Source organism: Rhagoletis pomonella, unplaced genomic scaffold (assembly GCF_013731165.1).
Source record: "Rhagoletis pomonella isolate Grant_MI unplaced genomic scaffold, Rhpom_1.0 Rhpom_scaffold_00012, whole genome shotgun sequence".
Classification (NCBI taxonomy): Eukaryota; Metazoa; Arthropoda; class Insecta; order Diptera; family Tephritidae; genus Rhagoletis; species Rhagoletis pomonella.
Window position 1 is genome coordinate 24,864,979 of NW_023458566.1, and position 23,847 is coordinate 24,888,825.

General features: G+C 35.5%; 4 protein-coding genes across 4 annotated transcripts; 1 reads left to right on the forward strand and 3 right to left on the reverse strand.

Annotated features, from left to right (window-relative positions):
• The first annotated feature begins 19 nt into the window (after positions 1–19).
• LOC118747387 lies at positions 20–2,710 on the forward strand. Its single transcript, XM_036481437.1, has 2 exons — positions 20–828; positions 2,613–2,710. Exons 1-2 carry the CDS (start codon positions 285–287, stop codon positions 2,708–2,710), a joined length of 642 nt encoding a protein of 213 aa, XP_036337330.1. The 5' UTR covers positions 20–284.
• A 4,745-nt stretch (positions 2,711–7,455) lies between these two features.
• LOC118748191 lies at positions 7,456–14,169 on the reverse strand. Its single transcript, XM_036482567.1, has 3 exons — positions 13,933–14,169; positions 8,012–8,909; positions 7,456–7,940 (listed from the first exon to the last, which is right to left on the reverse strand). Exons 2-3 carry the CDS (start codon positions 8,907–8,909, stop codon positions 7,753–7,755), a joined length of 1,086 nt encoding a protein of 361 aa, XP_036338460.1. The 5' UTR covers positions 13,933–14,169; the 3' UTR covers positions 7,456–7,752.
• A 6,209-nt stretch (positions 14,170–20,378) lies between these two features.
• Positions 20,379–22,759, reverse strand: LOC118747388. Its single transcript, XM_036481438.1, has 2 exons — positions 22,180–22,759; positions 20,379–20,887 (listed from the first exon to the last, which is right to left on the reverse strand). The coding sequence occupies exons 1-2, from the start codon at positions 22,757–22,759 to the stop codon at positions 20,379–20,381; spliced, it is 1,089 nt and encodes a 362-aa protein (XP_036337331.1).
• Positions 22,760–23,161: 402 nt separating this feature from the next.
• Positions 23,162–23,737, reverse strand: LOC118747390. The gene has a single exon (XM_036481439.1). The coding sequence runs from the start codon at positions 23,735–23,737 to the stop codon at positions 23,162–23,164; it is 576 nt and encodes a 191-aa protein (XP_036337332.1).
• Positions 23,738–23,847: the final 110 nt, after the last annotated feature.

The following is a 23,847-nucleotide window of genomic DNA, read 5'->3' on the forward strand; positions in this document are numbered from 1 at the left end:
CCGCCTTCAGAGGCTCGACCACGCCAATAATTAAAATTCTTCCAATGACATTACAAGCGTAAATACATACTTGCATTGGTAATTATGGACCTGCAAAATGCAGACGATGCCAATTGTAAATGCCAATCGTGTGCAGTTATTTAGGCACTAAAAGCGGTTATTGCTGTTAATACGTGCGATGCCCCATCAGTTACATTATTGACGCAAAAGAAAGCGGTACAAATTGAAATAAGCGATCGCGTCACAAAGCCATACATAACTATAATTATCTGTGAAGTTTTAATATGAATAAGTCTGGTGGTTGTGCAATGAGAGCTTGGGACATTGGATTATTTGTCTCCTTGATTCACTTTTTCTTGGTTGGTTTGAATATTACGCAAGCGCGCGTGTTGCCATTCGTATACAGCAGAACAATCTTTCAAAATTTTGAAGCAAATAAGCACGTCAATGAATCAGGTGGTTTTAATCGCTTCGAAGGTGGCCGGGGTGGTCTCGAAAGGTTCGGCTACTTCGAATTTACGCCGAACGGTACAGTGATATTGCGGGGATCCGCGGGAAATAACGCCAATATGCCGAATATCCTATTTCTCAAAGCTGCGACCGGGGGCTTCAAAACGTATCCACGGCGAGTGGCCAGCTATAGCAAAGGCAACATCAAAATCTATGGCGACGGCACCGAGCACAAATTTCCGCCGTTTCTGGAGCATATAATTCAGCGCATCCAAACGTATTTCTCTGTTTATAAATACACGGATACCAGCGCGGCGCAAAGTTCTACAGTGCAGGGAGAAAAAATAAGTTCCGAATTCAACAGTACATCATCCGTAGGTATGCCATTAAGGATAGAGGTGGAAAACTATCGACATATGTATGTATATGTTTGTTATTGTTTGAAATGACAACCGATACTATATATCGCGATAAAATCGCTAAAAAAGATTTTAAAAAATTTTGCATAAAAAAGTTACTTATTATTAGATGTATGTATGTATGCATATATAAAATTATTGTGTTTTCGCCGTTTGAAGTGATTTCAATGAACGATGCAGAAAATGAAGGTGGCGCCATTCGCGGACCGCTAACCCTCTCTTCGTCGATTTGACAGCATCCACCCATTCGCTGACGTCACACAATACTTTTGTTTACATTCAATGTTGCCAACTTGATGCTTTTCGCACCAAATTTAGTGGTTATTCAAAACGCGAAATTTTTTTAGTTTGGTGACTTTGAAAATCTTAAAAAAAAGAAAGCAAAATTTATAGCGATCGTAAGTGTAGTAAACAACTTTAAAAAAATTTTAACAAAATCATTTCACAGTGACAATACTGTCTTTTGTTCGATGCTTCCTCTTTTTCTTGTCGAGTTCGTCTTGCTCTCTCATTCTGGTAATTGTTGACGTCACGCCCGGTTGCTGTCAGCTCGATTGGCGCAATCTTGTATTCTGTTATTCTTGATTTCAATGGGACCTTTTATGACTAAACTTAAGATTTTTTTTTTATAAAATTTTACATATCAATAACAATACATATATGAACCATAAATAGCAGTGCTAGCTACAGAGAACTTCGGCTGGCTGGTTAATGAGGGCTATATTAGAAACGTTGAAGCAGATCGTACTCTTTTAAGAACTTGTAAATTTTTGAGATGTTTTCAAACTTTTTATTCATTAATTGTGTTTCCGTTTCTACCAAAAATGTCGCCTTTTCATTGCCCCTTTCTCTTTTCGCGTTCGATTCCAAAATAAAGGCAAACGGCGGTGTTCGTTTCTTAAAATGTCACACTCTTGTAAGGCAAAAAGGCACATTTTCTGCCCTTTGAAACTTTGTTGCCCTGAAAATCAGATGGTTGCTTAAAACGTATGTAGGTATTGTGAAATGCGTGAGCTGGACAAGGGCAAGAAGGCAAAAACATGCCCTTTTACAGGGGCGAGTGTAACATCAAATACAGTTTGCAACGTGCAAGGGCAACATTTTTCGGTAGTAATGATATCACTATAACACTTTATTTATAAACATTTCAGTTGGTTTTGCCACACGATACGCACATTTTTTCTTATATATATACATAAATATTTTTGCATTCAGTTTTTTTTTTGATCACGATGATGTAAAGAGAGGAACACATTGTTTTGTTGTTATAAACATTAATTAATACATTTTTCTTGATTAAGTAAATTGAAAACTCCACTATATTGTGGCACCAACTACTGATGGCACCACCGATAGTATCCCGGCTCTAATTAGTGGGTCCATCATGAGATGATGGTAACATTTACTTCGGAAGCATGTTTTCTGAAGATACATACATACATACATATCGGTACCTTCATATAGAAAGGCTTAAATTATTTTCTTCAGAAATTCTACCACCATTCTAAACCAGTGAATTACTCTTCAAGGACCTAAACCAATTTAAAAACAATGAGAAATAATGTATGTTTACATTATATTTCATAGCAAGTACTTACACTGTAAAGAAGCAAAAATGTTAGATAAGGCCATTCTATGTTTATTAAGGTATCGATATTTATGTATATATTGAGTACATACATACATACATACATACATACATACTGAAATATGTACTTAATTAGCTTCTCCTTTTTTTTTTAGGGGTCCAATCTACAATGCAAGAAGACAAAGGCGAGTACAATGAGTTCATAGAGATAGGCGAGCACGACATCGATGTCATAGTTGTGGGTGTGGACTGAATCCATACTAACCGACTAAGTCCATATGTATGTATTTCAATTAAAAATTTTCGCTGTAATGAACATTTAAACGAAATCGAGTGTGTCAAGAGAAACTTTTGATATAACTTATTTGTGCAATTTCAATATGTAGCTCACATCGATGTCACTAGCTCAACATGCGCTTTAAACTGTAAACATAGCCATTGGACAAACACCACTGAAAAAAAAACAATTTAGTATGCTGCAAAGGTGAAAAAAAAAAAAAAAAATTGTATGTGAAATGATTTTATGAGTGTTTGCTTATTGGCATTATATGTACACGTAAATCGCTAGCTTAGCGTGAAAAGTTGCTAAGTCCACTTTTTATGAAAACCCATATTTTGATGTAGGAAGCAAGAAATGCCGACAAAACCAAAATATTACGAAATCTTTTAATAAAGATCAAATCCTTCTTATTCGTATAGAGTTTTTCTTTGCTTTAAACACGCGAAATGTTGTATTCAAAGATTTTCGAAATACTTGAAGAAAATGACAACAAGAATATTTTTCCCTCTCTGGCTTAGAGACTTTGCTCTCTAAGCTAACGATATTTGTATGTACTAGGGATGTGCCGGGTATCCGGTAGATATCCGGAATCCGGCCTATCCGGCCGTTTTTTGGTTATCCGGTTATCCGGCCGGATACTGGCTAATATCCGGCCGGATTCCGGATATCGATTATAAAAGATTCAATTTAGAAATTTTCCCAGATTTTGTATTTTTGTAATCCAATTTAATAGCATATAATTAGTAATCAAAGTTTCCACATTATCGGGCAACAACCTATTTCTATTTTCAACATAAATGTTACCCGATGCACTAAATACTCTTTCCGAGTTCACTGAGGAAGGTGGCGCGCAGAGATACTTCAATGCCAGTGTAAGCAAATTTAGAAATTCTTTGCGGCTATACTTTCACCAAGTTAAGGGATCTTCTTGTCTGGATATAAGAGGTAGCTGCAAATATTTCTCTATTTCTAGTTCATAAATTGCTGCCTTTTTTCATGTACGTTCGCTGCCTTGTCTACTAATCGTTTGGCTATCCATATCACTAGAATCAGCATCAGAGCCGTTGGCGATTTCCTCAAAGCATAGCCAAATATCCTCGTGAGCTCGATCTTCGATGGAAGCTTTCACTATAGTTCGGCATTTTTCATATGATTCAACTGGTTTCTCCATGCTAACTGATTTATAATTTCGAATTAGTTCATCAACAACCCAGTTTTTAGCTTTATTGGCGTCAGAAAAAAACGAGTTTTGAAACGTGGGTCATAAAATGTTGCAATAGTGAAGCATTGTCGTTGTTGAATGTTTAGTTCTATAATCAAGTAAATTTTTTTATTAATAGTTCTATAAATACTTTTGATAAGTGAATCGCAATTTCATACCTTTTGCGACAGAGTTGCATTGGCTTCAGTTTATCAGGTTTATTCAGTGAAATCGCTGGATAAATGTATCAGAAATGTGTAAACGAGTTTCCATACAAATTTTGACAGTTCATTTATAAAGTTTACACAATTATAAGTCTATACGGTTTACATTGCATTTATAAGCTTTGATGAATACCCTTAGTAGTTTTGACTTTCATCATATTTGATAGTCGTTTGACATGTGCTGTGGACCATGTAAAGTGCTGTTTGATCAAAATGATAAACAAAGTGAAAGAACAAGTGCCCGATAATTTAAATAAAAAGAAGAAATGAGCAAGAAAAGAAAATAATTCGACTTCATTTTAGAACTAATAAATCTCCAAAACCTTTTTTGTGGTGATACAACTTCAACAAAAACTGAAATTTTATGGGTTTTTTGAAGCGTGTAAGTTAAACCATCTAATTACACAGAAGACAGTTTGATCAAACAATGTGACCATGTAAGGTCCATATAAGGCATCAACACACATGTGCGATTCTGACGGTGCGAATCTGTTCCGAAAAAATTACAACAATGCCGCAATTATTAATTGGAAATTGCAGACCTACGCGTTCGGAAACGAAAAAGGTTAATAGGCGGATTCTGTATAATTTAAACAAAAATTAACGTAAGAAAACAAAACATCTTGATTGTTCAAAAGCAAAGAATTTGATGAAGATTGTTTTTTGTTTGTTTATAAGATGCCATTTTTCACTGCGATATCATCGCACAGATGTGTGCGTAATTGTGTTTTCGAAGTGGTAAATTCTGTAGCATCAGAAACGGTGCGGATGTCGAGATGAACTCGAGCCGGCAAAAAAACAATATTGTGAAATTTATTAAGGGCAAAAGTCTACCGGATATCCGATCGGATATCCGAATCCGGCAGTTACTTTTTACAGGATATCCGGAATCCGGTTATCCGGCAAAATCTATATCCGGCACATCCCTAGTATGTACATTAGAAGGAAAAAAATTCCTGCAATGCGACCGGAACAGGACTCAAATTTTCGTAATTGATCTCCTACTTAGTAATGATCACACATTGACCTTCCTCCTCTAGGGCAATTCTAAGAGGTCGCGCATTGAGGGTTTATTTTCCCGATAGGAATTACACGTAAGCAGATGAGTTCTTCCCTTTTGAGGTCAATATAATTTTTTAGGATCAATCAAAACGCTCAAAACTCTAAGAACATATTTATTACATGACATTTCAGTACTATGCAGGCTCAGATAAGAACTATTGAATGTCTAAAAGGCTAAGTTGCTCGAAAACTAGAACCAATCCAATATCAGATTCGGATTCTCCCCGGGGTAAATCCTATAAGGATCGGCCACAATATTTTACTCAACAGAATTTTGTTGATCAGTGTAATAGATTGGCGCTTACACATACGTTAGTGTTTGGCCGAGCTTCTCCGTTTTACGCCGACACCGAACGGTGCTCATAAGGACAAAGTGACTCAATACGACGGCAAAAATATAAAAACTAAATTCCTTAATCCTTGTCACACATAACTTTGCAATACTCCTTATAAACCAGTCCACAATGTAACATAGAAATTTTGACTTTTCATGCAACGCAGTAGCTTTAGCAAAAGCGCAAAGTTGGCTTTTCTTTCACTCGTCGAATTTATGTCTTTTCTTTTAAGTGGTGATAAAATAATTTCGCTTGTCATTTGATTCTTATTTATAAATAACAGTTTTGTCAACATGGGTAGTGAGGCGTCAGGTAAGTATGCACTTTCTTTTGCTATTTTTGTTAATAATATAGTTGTTTGAAGAATAGTTAGTTATATTACATATTTGATAAAAGCCATTTTTTATTAAAAAAGTTTTGAAATTTTTATATTAGTAAAAGTTATAAAAAAAGTTACATCGAGTACAACAGTTTATCTTCAATATTTCGAAACTCCAATAACTGGCTAATGTAAAAATGTCAAGAACTCGGCCCACCGATTCCTCCTTCATTAAATAGAGCATCTTTTTCGTAAGACGCATATTGGAATGAATTGAGGATCTAGCACGACAAATGCGTTTACTTCATAAATATGTACATATTTGACTGATTTTGATGTGCATAGTGCTCCTTGAGGTGACTGATGACGAATATGATATTAACCCTTCTATAGCAACAGAGTCACAGAATTTAGCTCATCACAGTTGTAATTTCGAGTACGCCGCAAAATTACACAAAAACTTAAACATTTGTGTCGTAGCGGCATATCTGTTGCAGCAGCAGCAAACTTTGAGGCGCAGTATAAATCACAGCAGTGATGAGCTAAGGTTTCTGGCTCTAGGTGGTGTACTCGTATTGAGTTGTGTCAACTTCTATAAATTTAGTTTTAAGAGGATATCACCCTGTTTCTTTTTAGCTTAAACTTTTTAACGTGGGAGTTGACTGAAGTCAAGTTTTAAACATGTTTTTTAGTCATTACTAAAAAATACCACATTTGGTGTGAACATTGGGGTAAAGTAAACGGGTGTGGTTATTTAATCTAACAGAATTATATAATATAACTCGATAAGGTTTAAGTCTTGCCATAGCTTCCATTCGCTGAACTGTGGATAATCGTTTTCCAATTAATTCTCTTGCGCGATCTTCTTCCGATAAACCGATTTTTTTTTATAATTGAAGTAAAGAGCCTTATCCTTAAGCTGTTAGTTTAAGCAGAACGAACTCACTCATTGATTTTTTTGAGGAAAATTAGAGGGTTTTGGTATATTTAATTTCAATTTGATTTTTGATCTCGGGGATGTCGGATTTTCAACGAATTCGTTCAACATTATTTTTTGAGCAGCCACTTCCAAAGCGAATAAAACTGTCAAATTAAAAGCCAGCACTATGAAATTTAAACCCCATAAAGGTAGATCTATTGTCTAGCTCTATCTGCATTGCAACCTTTTAATACATTCAAACAATTGCTGTACAGGAATCGCTGGAACGCGTACCGCTTTTGAGTGAACAATGCTTTATGTAGCTCAATGGGTAAGACTACTGGCTTAGGCGGCTGGGGTTGTTGGATCGAATCCCAGTTGAAGAAGTCTGATTAGGAGATGTGGCGATCTCCGAAATAGCAGTTATAACTTCTACCAAAATGGAGATTGTTGTTTTTTCCCGCAAGAAATTTAATTAAAAACGCCCTCAAGCTAAATAAAATTGTTGAATATAATTTTCTTTTACGATCTCTAAGCTGACTTGGTTGCAGATGCAATATTAACGCAGAAACGCTTGAAGTCTGCTTATAAGCAGCATCAAGTCCTTGAGAAAAGCCCTCGGAACTACATACACGCAACAGAAATACACGCAAACACATTTTTTTCTGTATTTTTATTGTTCTGTTATATTTTATGGTTATGAATGATGATGAACTTACGGTGACAAGTTTTTTTTTTTTTGCTTTTCGAGTAATTACCCGCTTTAATTTTTCAAGAGTATGTGTAGGTTAGTATGATAAAATAGGAATATTATGATGTTAGTACGGTCGCCTAGATGAATTTAACTGTGGCTCAGCAAAAGTTACCAATTTTTTCCACAGTTTATTAAGGTGTTGAGTACTCGGTTTGGGTTTATCTTTCCTCTTGCTTGATGATGTTTTCTATGCAATATTAATTAAGCAATTTTAGGCTGAGGCTCTGGATCGGAGATGGCTCCTTTGGTAGCCTCTTTATGATCGTCGCTTATATTTACGTCGTCAGAAGACCCGCTTTTAAGTTTAGAAGGTAGAGCTGGTAAAGGAGCTTGAGAAAGGCCCCCCTTTGGAATGTCAGAAAATTTGTTACTGTTATCCTCCGGAAGCTCTGGAAAGCACATACATACATAAATACATAAATAAATTAATACAAAGAGTGATTGAATTTATTAGCCTCACTTTCTTTTTTTGCCTCACTTTCATCCGATAGATTTTTTTCTTCTTTTAATGCATTGGCTCCCAATAATTTGCCATAGTCTGAGCTTTTTTCAATTTCTTCCTTCGCTTGCGCAGGGCTTACTTTTTTCAAATTCTTGGTTATATCCTTTAATGGAAGCTGTTCAGATTTTTCTCCCGCTAATGCAGCAGTGGTCAGTGGTTCCTGAGCATCACCTTGAATGCTGCGTGCTCGTATTGCTGAGATCGGGCCAACGAATATGGGCGAGTGAACAAAATCGACAACATGTGATACAGCCGGTGTAAGTGCATAGATGCGTGCGTTGCTGGTTAGCAAGGCTTCGGTGTTGGCTGGAAGTTCATAAGAAATTTTCGGCTTATCCTCCTTGCCGGTGGAGCTGATCGCTGAACTAGCGGAAGATGCAGGTGCGGCCGGTGGGAATAGTGCAGGAAATAAGCCTTGGCCAGCTGCCGCAGCGGCACTGGAGGCGGCGGAAGCTGCTTCGCTTAGTTGGGGGCCTAACTGTGATGAACCGGTTTGAACAGCTTGCTGAATTTGCTGAGAGATCTGATCCCACTGTTTGGATGCCTGTTTTTGCTGCTGCTCGCTAGCACTGGCGCGACCTACGCTAGCACTTTCAACAGGAATGATAGACGCACCAGCACTAGCAGGAACGTATACAATAGTCTCTTCATGCGGAGCGGCGATGCGAGCTAATGGTGAGAGGTGATGAATGAAACTGGCGGCATCATATTTAATAGCTGGTTCAAGATGCACTTGGGCCTGCGGTGTAACGATCACTATGTGCGAAGCAAAGTCGCTCTGGCCCTGGCCCCCAAGCAGCGGCGCACCCAAAACTACAGGGACAAGCAAAGTGCAAAGCAGCAAATATTTTAGCATCTGTGAAAAAAAAATAAAAAATTTAAGAAAAGTAAATTTTTTTTTAAGAATTAGCAAAAATTGTAATTGTAAAAATCGACTGAGTTCCGAGCTGGATGTGGAGACCCCTTTTGACTTATTTCCTCTAAGAAAAAAGTAACATGATGTCTTTAACAGTAAAGTTTTTAGCAGAAAAAGTATTCCTAAAGAAATGTTCTCTCTCTTTGAAATTAAATTTCGCTAGCTTAGAGTGAAAAGTTGCTAAGGGCACTACTTTGATAAATAAAGCAAGATAAAATAAAATCGCATCGTTTCTAAAAGAATTCCAAATTATATTCAATAAAAACAAGGACGCACGGAAAAGGCGATAATATCAAAATAATATGTACTAAATCGAATAACTGATATCGAATCTTTCGAACTCGTATTAGTTCTTTACGCCGATAGGCTTTGCGGCGTCGGCGCCGTAGACTTTAAGAATAATCGGCGCGTTCGGCAACGCCAGCGGAACAGCCCATAAGCAGGATTCGTATTTGCACATTTTAGATGGCTGCACATGACTTGTGATATTCATTAATTTTTTACCAAAGTAACTGTTCATACAGTGAAATGACCAAAGTCTGACGATTCTTTGTATGGTGGACTATTCCTTTTGAAACTTAACTTGCCGCTTTATTATCGTTAACTTAAAAAAAGAAAACCTAACTTTGACTACAAAGTTAGATTAAAATATAAAAAACTTATATTTAGTCAATTACAATTGTATGAAGAAAACCAAATTTTGGATTATCTCTAGCGCGAGCCTGGGAAGGAATTTTTATGGCGCCGAATTCTCGCAAATCATGGGAATGACTAATTTGTTTCTTTTATATGGGAATAAGCCCATGCATACTATATTGATAAATACATATATGTACGTAAGTATGTGCAATAGCAAAAAAAACCAGCAATACTACAAGTACATATATGTATGCGTTTTCATTTCACAGTTTGTTGGGCGTCGTTTTGGCATTGAAAAGTGGAAAAGAGTAGCAATCGAAGCTACTGATTCTAGTCAAGGCTGAAAGCAGCAATGCTGTAATTCGTAGATTGTCAAAGTAGAATTTATTTTTAGATATGCCTGAGTTCCCATGCATGCTGAAGTGAGCTACGCAAACAGGATTAACCATGAAAGACCTGTTGCGTGCAACATTAACCGGTTGTGATTAGTCAAGTTTTTAGTTTACATACCAACATAAAATATTCCCTTGAGGACGAAGCCCAAAGGAAGACGAATAAAAACGCACTCGAAGTACAAATAGCTAAATATATGCAATTGTATACATATGTATGTAGAGGTAATATTTATGCTGTACGCTGTATATATATCTGTGTTCGTATGGAAAAGTAGCTTATGTCGAAAGGCTGGCTTTAGTATAATGCAGCATTCCCTTTATTCTTAAATCGACAAGAAATTTTGCGATGAGACTTAATAAGAATATTGACTTGCTAGTATCGGAACTATTTCTTGCACGTTTATTTGCCAAAAGCTCTTCAACGGCTCGGCGCCAGTGAGTCATCCGCAATCGTATGCTGAGAATGCCGCATTATACTAAATCCAGCCCTTCGACATAAGCTACTTTTCCATACGAACACAGATATGTATGTGCGTATCGTCGTTTGCATAAGTTATTTTCTAGAGAGTAAAAGCATTCATATTTCAAAATGGTTTTCTCTTTTTTATAAAGCAATCGCATTTCTGGCTAGTATATTTCAGGACGAATGGATAAGGCTTCAGCCAAGAGCTTGTGTGAGCAAATCCAATTTTTGGCAGCAAATGTCAGTTACGCGGTTTTGTACTTAATGCTTATTCCATTTTTATAGTCATTTTAAACTTCTATGTACAGGAAGTTCGAAAATGACCAGACTTGTACCAAGTACAATGCGATTTATTCATTCCCGGTTTTATTTGACTTCGTCAGTTTAATACAATAAAGTACACAAAATATTATAACTTTTATTTGGGTATATGGCAAACCATTAAAGCGATTAAATATTCAATTATACCACACCTGTTAAATAATGACTAATAATCATAACGGTTATGAATTAAAACATGTTTTTTTTTTTGGATAGCCGTTTAATGATTAAGTACCAATATGAGCACCTTTTTAATGATTAATAATTAAGCAAAATTTTTTTAATTAATTCATTAATTTTAATTACATGATTATTTTGTTATTTTTGATAATTCAATTATTTTTGACTTTTTTTAATTACTTAATATGTATAACTATTTGATTAATTTCAATTGTCAATCAACAAGCCAAACTATAGGCAAAAATTAGGAATATTTAATAACTGCATAAATTATTTATTTATTTTATTCTTATCCAAATCTAAAATTTTAAGCGTCAATTACTAATTGTATACAATTTTAAAAAGAAAGGACTTAAATGTGCAAAGCTCATGGATTTAATTTAATTTAATGCTATTTTTTATTTTTATTTAAGTTCAATCGAAAATTAACTAAGGTATTTATTTTATTTTTAACTAAAATGTTTTCTTTTGCATATTCAATATTATTAAAAAAGATGAAAAATATTGAGTTTATTGTACCTGAAACCTTTTTACTTTTAACAACATTTAACGGTAAATGCCTTTAAATTTATGTTCGAAAGTTTGAAATATTTATGTATTTATTTTTCCTTTTAATTAATACTCATCTAAGGCTGCTAAATAAAAATGTGTAATATATTAAAGTATAAATAATCAAAGTTTTTTTTTTTATTGTATATTCATGAATTCATTTAATTTTTTGACTCGCAAAGTAGTGGTTTCGGTCCATAATTGTTTCTGTCTATTTTGAACTTGTATGAGATTTGTATATTTCTGACCGAAATCTCACAATTGCTATTCCATAGCACATCCCAATGTTAAAAATACCAGTTTATTGCATGGAAAATAGATAGTAGGTTGACTAGTTGGGCATGCGGTTCATACTAATTGTGAGGTAGTTTACAACTGGTACATTTAACTAACTACAGGGTAGCTGTATCAACGCCAAAGTGGAAAGAAGAACTAGCTAATGCTGAAAAAGCAATAACAACCGAATAAGCTTATCAGCCTTTGTTCCAGAAATTGTTGGGTCAAATTTAGGCAGTAAGAAATTTAATTCTTCTGCGGTAAGTGCGTGAAAATGTTTTGTTGTGATGAGGCCACCAATTACGATTTATAATAATTAACCAAAATGTTTATTTAATATTATATGTATGCATTTTAATATTGTCTGCATTCTAGAAAGTTACAATATGAATGAATAAGAGAAATTGAGAAAATATAAAAATCAGAATTTTAAACACAGCTCACTGAATTCTTGAAATTACACATAGTAAAGTGTAAAAGGACCAAGTGGTAATACCCCAACATACATTCATGGCAGACAAGGCTGGTGTTGAGAAATTAGCCGCTCCGGGCGAATCATAATACAATTGCACCCTTTTATATTTGATAACAAAAAAGTATTTATTTTGATTTCTGTGTCATATTTTTTATTGAAACAACACAAATATGTATTTGCAATTATTAATAAAATACAAGGAAAAACCACTAAAGGTCTATCCACACATCAGTGGCGTATCCGTTCCGTATCACTGTCAGTGAAAAATAAAATAACGTTGCCACAGTCTCAAATAGATGTTTAGACACGTCCGGCACAGTGCCGTGTTTTCTAAATAACTCGAAAACGTTATTTTGTGTATTTATTTGACGAGCTAACGAGTTTATTGCAAGTTTCGATTGTTTTGGAGTAAAAAAAAAATCGAGTTGGTGCGACGTTATCCAGAATTATATAATTTGTCTCACAACAAATATAGGAATTCCGGGTTTAAAAATCATGTTTGGAATAGTACATATATGGAATGACCCAATTTCTCGCCTTGTGAGCCCATTTTTCACTTTACTGAGAGCAACGAACGGACTACTACGGATATGTGTGAATTGGTATCAGTGATACCGAGCGATACTGATACGGCACTGATGTGTGTGCATAGACCTTACAATCGATTTTTCCCTTGCTTTTTTGTGTAGATTTTCCGCAGTTTGATTTTCGATGGACAGCCAGACAAAACCACTTGAATCTTGTTTGGGACGTTGTAACCACAAGTGCGTTTTTAACAAATTTAGTTTAGAAAAACCACGTTAACCATTTGCGACAGTCATTGGTATAGTTACGAGATTACGAAGCGATACCCAAGTGATGGCATATGACTCTTGCAGATTGTGCTAATTTGATAAGTGTTTATGTAAAACAAAAACAAAAATCCAATTTTTCATCTGAAAAAATCTTTTCTTTATACATAGATAAAAGCATGTATTTAGTTAAGAACAACATTAACAAACTCCTCTTTTTACTTTTGTTTTGCTCTCTTATTGGCATTTACACTATCTTGATTTCGGGCTCATTCTTAATTTCACATCGAAATCAATTAATTTAAACCAATTAAAATTAAATTATCGTAATTTACGGCTCATTCGTAATTACGGCTCATCAAATGATTCCGCCCCTTAAATCTGTCAATAAATTAAGTAGAAATGAGGAAACGTATCATAAATCAAGAACAAATCGAGGAAAAAAAGTCAAAAAGTCATTTATTTTGGCAACCCCATCCACCATTACCAGAAGTGTGCAAATATTTAAGCTTTTTCAAGCATTTGCTTAGACTTGCCTATCGAAATTATGAAAGCAAATCTGAACGCACTTGATTTGTCGTCAGCAAAAAAAAAAATATTAAAAATCAACGCGATTTTGTAGCAGCTTAAAACTTGCACTGCTAAAATTTAATGGGCTACAAAACTGCATACTCAAAAAAAAAAAGATTAAATTAAATAAAAATCAGATTAAAAAGCTTAAGGTTTTTAGACAAAATTTTTCACTGATGAACTATATTTTTATGCAAAGAAAACACACAAAAACTTTAACTTTAAAAACCTTGCAAATAAAAAAAAAAAATCATCATGTACTCATTTCTGCTCCCCACTGTATATGTATGTTATGAAAACTTACTTTTTTTGAGCTTTGCTTTGTTGTTCCTTTACAGTATTATATGTACGTATGTACTTATGTATATGGGTCACGCTTATTTTAGTTTCAACACTTAAAATTTTTCAATCACCAAAACTTTACTAAACAAACTAAATATAAAAGCTCAATTAATAAAACATTACACTTGCAGTGAGAGAAAGTTGGTAAATTTTACTAGTTATCTTCTGCAGCCAAGAAGAAACTGACGGTTCATACAGACTCAATTGGTCTTTTATAACATTCTCCAGAAGCCACTTACCACACAGCGCTAACCTCTAGCAACAATGTACATACATACATACATACATATGTACACAGCTTCCTTTTCCTCAGCAACATTATATCACATAATCATGTATGTACGTATATATATAATTCATATGTACTTATACGTAAATTTGTAAGTTTTGAAATGGAGAAACAACAACAGTAAAATAGTTCTAGTATTAAGAGAAGTTCTAGTATTTAGTATAAGGAGCAGAAAACAGCTTCTACTTGCTATGTACATCTCCGTCTATGGCTTCCCTTAGTGGAGAAGTTAATAAAACCGACTGGAGCATTTGTATTGGGCCAGTACATACATACATAGCTAGAACGACTGTTGCCGTGTGGTATAGAAGAGCACTGTGACCAACAACCAACCGGTTAATCAAAGATTATTAAACTGATATATGTACGAACGAACGTTCACACAAGTACTGCAGACCAATATGTTCGTAGGACGATACAGAGGATACTTGCCACACTCCTGCAGTGTCAACATACAAGCATACATACATACATATGCCTACTACAAATTTAATATTTACAGCCAGTTTATAGTTTGGATTGATAAATTGAGGATTTTTAAATATAAACTAAACGCGAAAGAAGAAAATTAAGAAAAATTCTCTTATTAACTGGTAATATGGGTATGTAGATATTAGAGATGGGCGCGTGAGTGATCTTGGCTCACGCTAACAAGGGAAAGTGGTTTGTAATAATAGTACTTTTTAATAAAATATTAAGTTAAAATATACTTAAATTGCTTAACATAGCAGAAAAAAGTGATCACAGTGGCACAGAGAAGAAACCTAACTTTTCCTTGAGTTGTGGGAATAATAAGCACAAAAAAATTTGACAACTAAAATTCTGAGATTTACCTCTGTAAACGGGGTAATAAACAAACGAGCTTTGATTGAGATTATATTTATATGGTAACATACTTTTATGTTATAAGTAGACTGCGGATTTGCAAGCAAAGAACGAAGCCTAAAAATATGTACCACTTAACTATAAGCGAAATGTATAAATTTGTGTGTATACATTTTGTTCGCGATTGAGAGAAATAGAGGTTGCGCCAATCGCGGTACCGCTATTCCTCTCTCTGTGAATTTGACAGAATTCTATCATTCTTGCATTTTGTTTATACATCCAAGCTCTGATCCAATACTTTTCGTGAAAAATCCTGTAAAACTGTCAAACAGCAAAATTACTCTCTGAAGTGAGAGTAAAAAGTGAGTAACAACAAAAAGTACGGGAACAAAAAAAAACCATTATTCCTGTAAAAACGTCAACCGGCGATTGCTTGACACTTTTCATGATTTTACCAGAAGAAAGAGTTCGGGTAAAATCTTGCAACTTCATTCTCTCCACAACTCTCCAAAAGTCGCTCTCATTTACAGGATTTTGGAGTACGGGAACATTCTTCCTGCAACTTCCTGCAAGTTCGTGTAAATCCTGTAAGTTCATGGAGTACTGGATCAGAGCTACATTTTGTTTATGGATACATTTTGCAAAGTAGTGGTTTGCGGAATATGCCAGCAGTGTTGCCTTTTTGTCCATGCAATTCTATATATTTTTCCCGTTTTTCGTTTTAGGTTATCCCGTTTTTTCACCTTTCGTTAAGCGACCGGAAGGAACTAAGTCATAAATAGCAAACAGCGAAGTGGGGAATCTATGATCATTGCATCTACTTGTGCGTTATTTGTACATGTCATTCGTGTGCAACTGTGATGCAATTTTTGAATCACTGAACACTGTTTTCAATAGCACTGATAAGTGATCAAATGCAGAAAATGCAATATTGTGCTTCGCCGCAAACGCACTTTTTTTAGTTTTGTATAAAGTTTGAAGTTTGGGTGTCAAATTAAAGCGCTTGGCCTGTAGATGTGCAAACTGGTTTTACTTTTTCGAACAGAGTTGCCACCTGTAGAACAATTGAATTCAAATTATTTAATCAGCACTGCCATAATAACCGCATCGATCGTTCGATTTTCCTAAATGAGATGTCAACTTAAAATTCTGGGACTGCAAATATGTAATAAGGTGTTGGTTTTTTGAAAAAAGTTGCCACCTTTTAACGAATTATATTCAAATTATCTAAAAGAAAATCAAATGTTACAAGCTAGGTATCAATGGAAATGGTTTTTGAAGATCTTTCTTCCTTAACCTAACTTCAGGAGGGTTGCCACCTGTTTAAAAAATCAAATTAAATTTAAATTAAGGAAATTAATTAGAAAAAAAATTTGTCAGCATATGAGTGCCAAACGAAAGGGGGCTCAGAAGGTAGCAGTTTGAAATTATTTTGATGTGGGTGTCAAATTTAGTTAACTTATCCAAAAGTTATATGAAATGTCAAAATATCCATGTCAAACGGAAGAGTGTTGAGCAGGCTTTGCCACCTGTCTAAAAATGTATTTCAAATTATTAAATAAGTTAAATGCATTATTAAAAGGGTATGGTATGGGTTTGAATTTTTTTTTTTTCTGAACTATATTTAGCGGGGTCGCCACATGTTTAAAAAATAAAATTCAATTTAATTCTCAGTTAATTAAAGTATGTTTCGCAATGTTAGAGGGAGAAAATTTAAGAATATCTTAGCGCGAAATTGCTTTTGAAGAGGGGTGCCACCTGTTCAAAAATTCGAATTTAATTAACTTTTACGCAAGTTATTTGAAATACATATGAAGCGAAGGGTGTTAAAAAGTTAAAAAAGTTTGAACATTTAGAATATTTAAAGAGGGTTTCCACGCATTTATAAAGTGACATTCAAATTATTTAAGAAGTGGGATGAATTATTAAAAGATGGGTATCATAGAAATAATTTTGAAAAGGCTTTATGGAGGATTGACACCTGTTTAAAAACGCCAACTCAACTTAAATTAGGGCAATTACCTAATTCAAATATGTATTAAAATATGGATGTATATATTGACGTCAAACGAAAGGGTGTTAAGAAGTCTTTAGTTTGAACACTGGAAATATTTTTTGAGTGTTTGAAGAGGGTTTTCACCTGTTCAAAAAAGGCTTTGTTTCTGAAATATATTTAGGAGGGTTGCCATGCATTTTATAAGCTGCATTCAAATTATTTAACAAGTTAAATAAGTTAAATGATGGATATCAATCGAAATGGGGTTGAAAAGGCTTTCATTTCATGTAGGTTTTGCAATTCACTTCCGAGTGAATTTAAACCAAATTCGCTACGAGCTCAAATTGAACTTTGTATAAATTGTATAACATGAAAAATAAAAACCTTGCCCTGTAGATGTGCGATAAGGTTTTATTTTTTGAAATTAGAAACTTTTTATCGGTACAGGGTGATTTAAAATTTGATAATAGTAAAAACCTACTATGCGACTCGAATCGCTTATTGGTTAGATTCCAGAAGATCACAGGTTGTTAAAATGTTAACACAAATTTTTGTTTCATATTACAAACCAAGCTATGAAAAATCATCTGGGAAGTGTAGAATGGAAGCGTATGTGAACGAAAAAGCCGCCAAATACATATCTGTGTAAAGTAAACAAGCCCCCGCTGCATACATTTTTCTATAGTACCGAACCAGTTCTAAATTCGTCACCTTAGACATAGAGTTCTAATGGAAGAAGTGAAATAAAATAGTTTTTAAATGAACCACATTTCGCTGATTTTGAACTGGCCGGAATCTACATAGTTACTATCGGACTTTTTCGTTTTTAGCGATAAAGATCTAGTATGGAACTGGAAATTTGATTCACTAGTTCGCGGTTTCCCTGCAGGGTTGCATTGTGTATATTTGAGAAAGAATATATTTTCGCAGCTATATGCAGGCAAGTGTACATATGAGCAAAATCGTGGCACACTTATCGCAGATAATGCATTATCTTCCGTTTTGCGTAAAGACCCGGATTCCATCGCAAAACTGTACTTAAATGAGAACTTAAAAAAGATACACTAAAAAAAGTAAAAATAACAACTCGTGCTCGGGGCACCGAAATTGCGCATATAGAAACTGTGCATTTAGACATTATTTCGGTTTTCTAACGAAAGTGTGCATATGGATAATTTCGTTTTTTCTAATATGAATTATTTACTTCTACTTAGTAAGAGTTTTAATCCCTAAGCGCGGCTGAAAGCCGCCTACGCAGAAAGAAGTTCTGCGCAAAAATACTTCCGGTCCCCTTTTCCGGCAACACAGAAAGGAGAGTTCTACTTAGTAAGGGTTATAATCCCTAAGCGCGGCCGAAGGCCGCCTACGCAGAAAGAAGTTCGTTTTCATGTATGCATTATTTCGGTTTTTTTCATATGCATTATTTCGTATGCACAGTTTCCATATGCACAATTTCAGGGTGCCCTCGTGCTCATATGTATATATACCCGTAGTTGTGTATGTAACGTATTCGCCCCGTAGCCACCACACGCAGTAAGCTACCACGTTTACTCGCGCCTTAACTCAAAAGCAGGGACAGTAATCATTATGAGTTAAGGCATCTAATACCGGGATTCGGGATCCCGAATCCCGGGAGTCCCGGGCCCTTTTTGAAGTCCCGAAATCCCGGGATCAAGCCCTCAACAAGTTAGTTGAACTTTATGCTGTTTTCATTAAAATCGGCCTCAAGCTAAACAAAACTGTTGAATATAACTGTTATAAGGCCATAAATGAAAAAATCAAATAATTCAACAAATCGTAAAATTTCAAAATAGCTGCGGCAGATATTTTGCATATTTTTTTGGAATTCGGTGGCACACTCTTGAAACTTCACAGATATGTTTTGTTTGTTGCCAATGTCCATTGGCATTGATATAAATATTATATTTTAAAACTTGCCAAAGTTATTAAAAAAAAAAAACAATTATGATGAATTCGAACGGAAATGAAAAAATTAGTAATTTCGGTACTTTTTCGCCAAAATAAACGTTTTAAGGCAAACATTTTTCAAATACTTGATTTATTTTTTATTCTAATTGTTTCTGGTACTCCATTGATTGAAATATATGCAAGAAGTGGCACCAAAAAACAACTCGTAAGAACATTGAATTAATATACATATTTGTTTTATTCCACTTAAACATAAAAACCGCATACAATTGAATATCAGTTACTACGAGTACCCGGTCGGACTTGGTTGCTTCAAAAATGTACTTCTAGCGCGGTTCTTTTTTTCCAGTCAGAAGTGAGTCCCCCCAAAACAGGCGCGAAACACAGCAAGAATGATTATTTAAGAAGGCAATTTCGCATGAGGTGGTTGTTGTTGGTTTGCAGAGCTTTGTAGAGCTTTTATTCTCGTTCGTATTTATTTTCCGTCAAAGCATTACGAAATACTAACTTAAGCAGTGAAGTTTCCACGACCTACAGATTTTTAGCCTTCCATAGAAGTGAGAAAAGAATGTACTCATTTTTTTTTATGTAGATTTCTTGCAATTTTTCCTACAGAGCTAAAATGAGCTTCGAATTTCTCGTGAAAAAAAAAACAGTACCCTAAAAGGCATTCTTGGGGAACCATATTCTGCAAGGTCCGACTGGGTAATTGGCTTAGATAGTAGAGATGTAATCCCTGTGTCAAAAGTTATATGGGAAGTCGTTTATACAAATTGCGTAAATTTAAGCAGCGAATTCAATGCCTAAACAAAGGAGGTGTTAACTAAAAATAAAAATGCTTAAATCTAACTTACCTTAATTTTTGCCGAAAATATTCAGCATTTCTACATACATAAATGAGACTCTATGAGAATTTATTTACTTATCTATATAGTATTTAATGTTTACTTGTTCTTGACATTTTATTTTATTCGGTGTTTTCCTGTAGCACTGCATGTAGACTCTTAAATTTACATGTTTTATAAATAAGTTTGCATGTTTAGTCAAATAACGGTAATGATTCAGTGGATATGCTAATCAAATTCCTTTTAGCCCAGAGAGCTTTGTACGCGTAGTCAAAGTTTGATTATTGAAACGCCCATATCTGTAAAATGTTGAAAATTAAATAAATTTTATGCGTCCTGTCCCCTATTTCGAGACAAAATTTTTAATGGTTTTATCCAGGAATTCTCTTTTACAAACCTTTCGAAAGTTTCGAACGACAATCGAGCCTTTTTTCATTTAGGACTCTTAGGTAAAATAAATAATACATTTAAGGTTAGTTTCTATTCTTCAATTAACATTAAACAGACCGAACGATGTTGGAAATTTATAATGCTTTTTTATTTGGGGAACTTTTTGAAAATTTATCTAATCTATTGAATGAATCCTTCGTTGCCAGTTGAGCGCTGCGCGCTGACGCAGCGTACTCCTCTGCCACCATTGTTTTCCATTTATCGACAAATGCGTCGGCGATGCCGCCAGCCGTACTTCCGACCAATGAACCCCCGTTCCTATTTTTTTTACTAATCACAGAAGGTGGTGGCGAGTCACGTGCATCGATCGAATCGCGGGTAAATGCTGAGCGGACAGATGAAACGTCACCGTAGTCTTCACTGTAGTCATCATATATCGGGCGCTGAGGTAGGCGATTCACGTTTTTAATAACCAAGTTATTTCTATTGGGCACAGCTACACTGAACGCAGCTGCCTCTTCTGCCGACACACCTGCGATAGCGGTGGCTTTTGGAGCAGCCACAGCCAGACCGTTACGTCCAGACAGTGCCACAGCGTTCGGCTTGGATGATGCTACACCTCCTTCTCCGGCAATCGACAGGCCTACAAATATTGAGTAAAAAATATAGATGTATGTACATACATATGTAATTTCAGTAGTTCTATATAGTAAATCATTCAGGTACGAGTAAGTGCAAAACAAAATGGCGCAGTGAATCAGATTTTGTTTTAGTTATTTAGATTTTGGCTTGCACTTACTCCATGTATTTAAATATATATGTATTAGGGATGTCAATTTTCGGGGTTTTGTCGATCCCGGGATTTTTGGGATCTGAAAATACAATGCCGGGATTCCGGGATTGTCCCGAGATTCAGGCAGTTTTATTAAAACGGTGTTGCAAACGCGTAAAGCGCAACCAGTGATCGGACTTCAAAAAAAATTTGTGTGGTAGAATCTAGAAAAAAATGTGGTAGATTTCAAAGAAATGTGGTAGATCTCAGGTTCTGGATCTAACTTTGTACAAGAATTTAAAAATTCTGCAAGGTTTCACCTAAATTGCAAACATTTTAATTAGAATCTACAAAGAAAAAGATTTAATTTTAGTATAATAAAGTACAAGATTGAAGTTGAAGTGTAAAGGAATTGCTTTACATATATCAAGATATTCCATATCAAGATATTTTTCAAACATATTTTGAGAGATTTCTGCAACCTTGCGGAGTGCTGCTAGGTTTTCTTTCTACCGCATCACGATGTAGCTAATACAAATGTGGCACTTTCCAGAAACCTCTACTTGGGATTTGGCGGTTTTGACAATTCTCAAGTAAAAGTAAACAACGCCTTAGAAACTTTAGATGCACTGAAATTTGCTAATACTTGCACAAAAATCGCCGTTTTTTTAACATTTTCGCAATTAATTCTTTTTACAAATCATATATTTTGCAATTCAACACAATAAAACCCCGTTTCCCTCGAAAAATTTATTAGTGAGAAAACTTGCTATTTTACAGTTTATTTTATCCTCCCATTCGGCTTTGATGTAAGTATTTAGTGTTGGACAATTTTTGCTCTTAAAAATAAGAAAACTATGTCTATCAAAAATAAAACTACTCAAAAACGCGAATATGTGGTAGATTTCAGACCTTGTGTGGTAGATGTGGTAGATGCACAAAAAAGTCTGAGCACTGAGCGCAACCAATGTGGCAAAAAATGCTTGTTTTGCCTTTGAGACGGGATATTTGTGATAAAAATTTAATTGGCTAACAAAAAAATTGTTTCCCGGGATATTCGGGACCTTAAAAAGACCGGGATCCCGGGATCCTGGGATTGACATCCCTAATATGTATGTATGTTTGAATGTATATTGTGCATGTATGTATGTTTATGAACGTACCCACGGGTTTAGCTTCAGCAACAGAAGCATCCTTCTTCGGCGCTGTTACCGCTACTGTATCACTGACGTCTTCATACGGATCTTCGGTGTTTGGGGGCAGGAACTCCTCTTCATTGAACTGTTGTTCAGTTACTTCTTCGACTTTCTGGCTTTCGTTGCCAGATACCGTCTCGGTTGGTTGGAGTGGTTGTTTGGGCGGTAATTGAAAATCGGGTTGAAGGAGTAAACTGAAATCTTTAATCTGGCCACTTTGCTGCAAATTGGCCAGGTTCTGTGCCGCATGCCCCAATTCCAGTAAACTTTCGGCGTAGATCCGATTATCTTCATTGCTGAAAGATCCCTTACGTTTTGCAGTCTCTTGTATAGCGACCAAACGGGCCGCAGCTATTTGTATTCGGTTAAAATCCTTTTCGAAAGCGGTGGTCGCAGAAGCTATGTCCTGAGATTGACCATTACCTGTGGACATGGCTTTCTTTGTTAAAACTGGTACTACGCTGACCTGCGGGACAGCTGGAGCTATGATAAACGTATTGTCGTTGCCATCGTTTGTTCTAACCACTTGCAAGATTTGGCCACGCATACCACCATAATAAGGGAATGAGCTTGCCTCGAAAACTATGGGACCTTTTGAGCGCTGGCTATTAATTATTTTTGATAGGATGGATTCATAAAATAATTATCAAAAACACCACTCAAAACAATTTCAAACTACAAAGCCAAAAGGGTTCTAATAGAAAGCTTTCAGCATATAAATAAGGACTTCAACATAGGCAGGTAGGTAACTAGATGGCTTTATAATACAAATGCAGAAATTGAGCACTAAATAATTACAAATTTCTATTACATATTTATGTATGTATGTATGTTCTATATTTACAATTATTTACATCATAATGATCTTAACAAATAGAAGCTTATAAATACTTAACACATTTACATATGTATGTATGTATGTACATATGTACAACAGCAGAGTTTTACTTTATTTCCGCGAGTCCGAGTCCACCAAATCGAGCTCCAAGTCGGCCTGAGCATGCGCTTTGCCACCAACTCCGGCTATTGCCACAGACTCGGGATTGAAGTAAACGTTGGTGGGAACTCCCCGTTTTAGGAAGGCCTTCGAAATAGGTGTAGACACAGCCGTACCACCATTTCCTACCACAGCTTTTGAATGCGGTTCCAGTATTAATGTTGAAGTCTTTGTGATATCTTTTTGGGTGTGCGCTTGGTATGGAAGAAAGTAAGTACCGAAGGGTATTTCTGGTATTGTGCCCGAAGTGGCTGTGCGCCCGTGAGCTTCCACTTTTATTACTTCACCGTTTGTTGCTATCGGCTCCGATAATGAAGGTTTTGCCTTGCGCAGAGTCGATTGTTTTTTCGGTGAATCTGTGCTTTTTGATACCAACTCAGGCGGCGCCTGTGAAACTGTTGATAACTTAAGAGGCTTCTTGTACTTTTGCGCCGATATCGCCGAATCTATGTGTTGGCCAGGGACAAAAATTATTTCTTCAATCACGAATTCCGGGTTTATTTTCTGCACGGCTTTTAAAAACCGCATATCGCTTTTGAAATCCGCCCTACCTGTGAATGGGTGGGTGTTCATTACAAATTGCTTTTGGATTCCTTTCGCGACTCTGGGCGCTGATATTTCGATTGACTTTGGTTGAC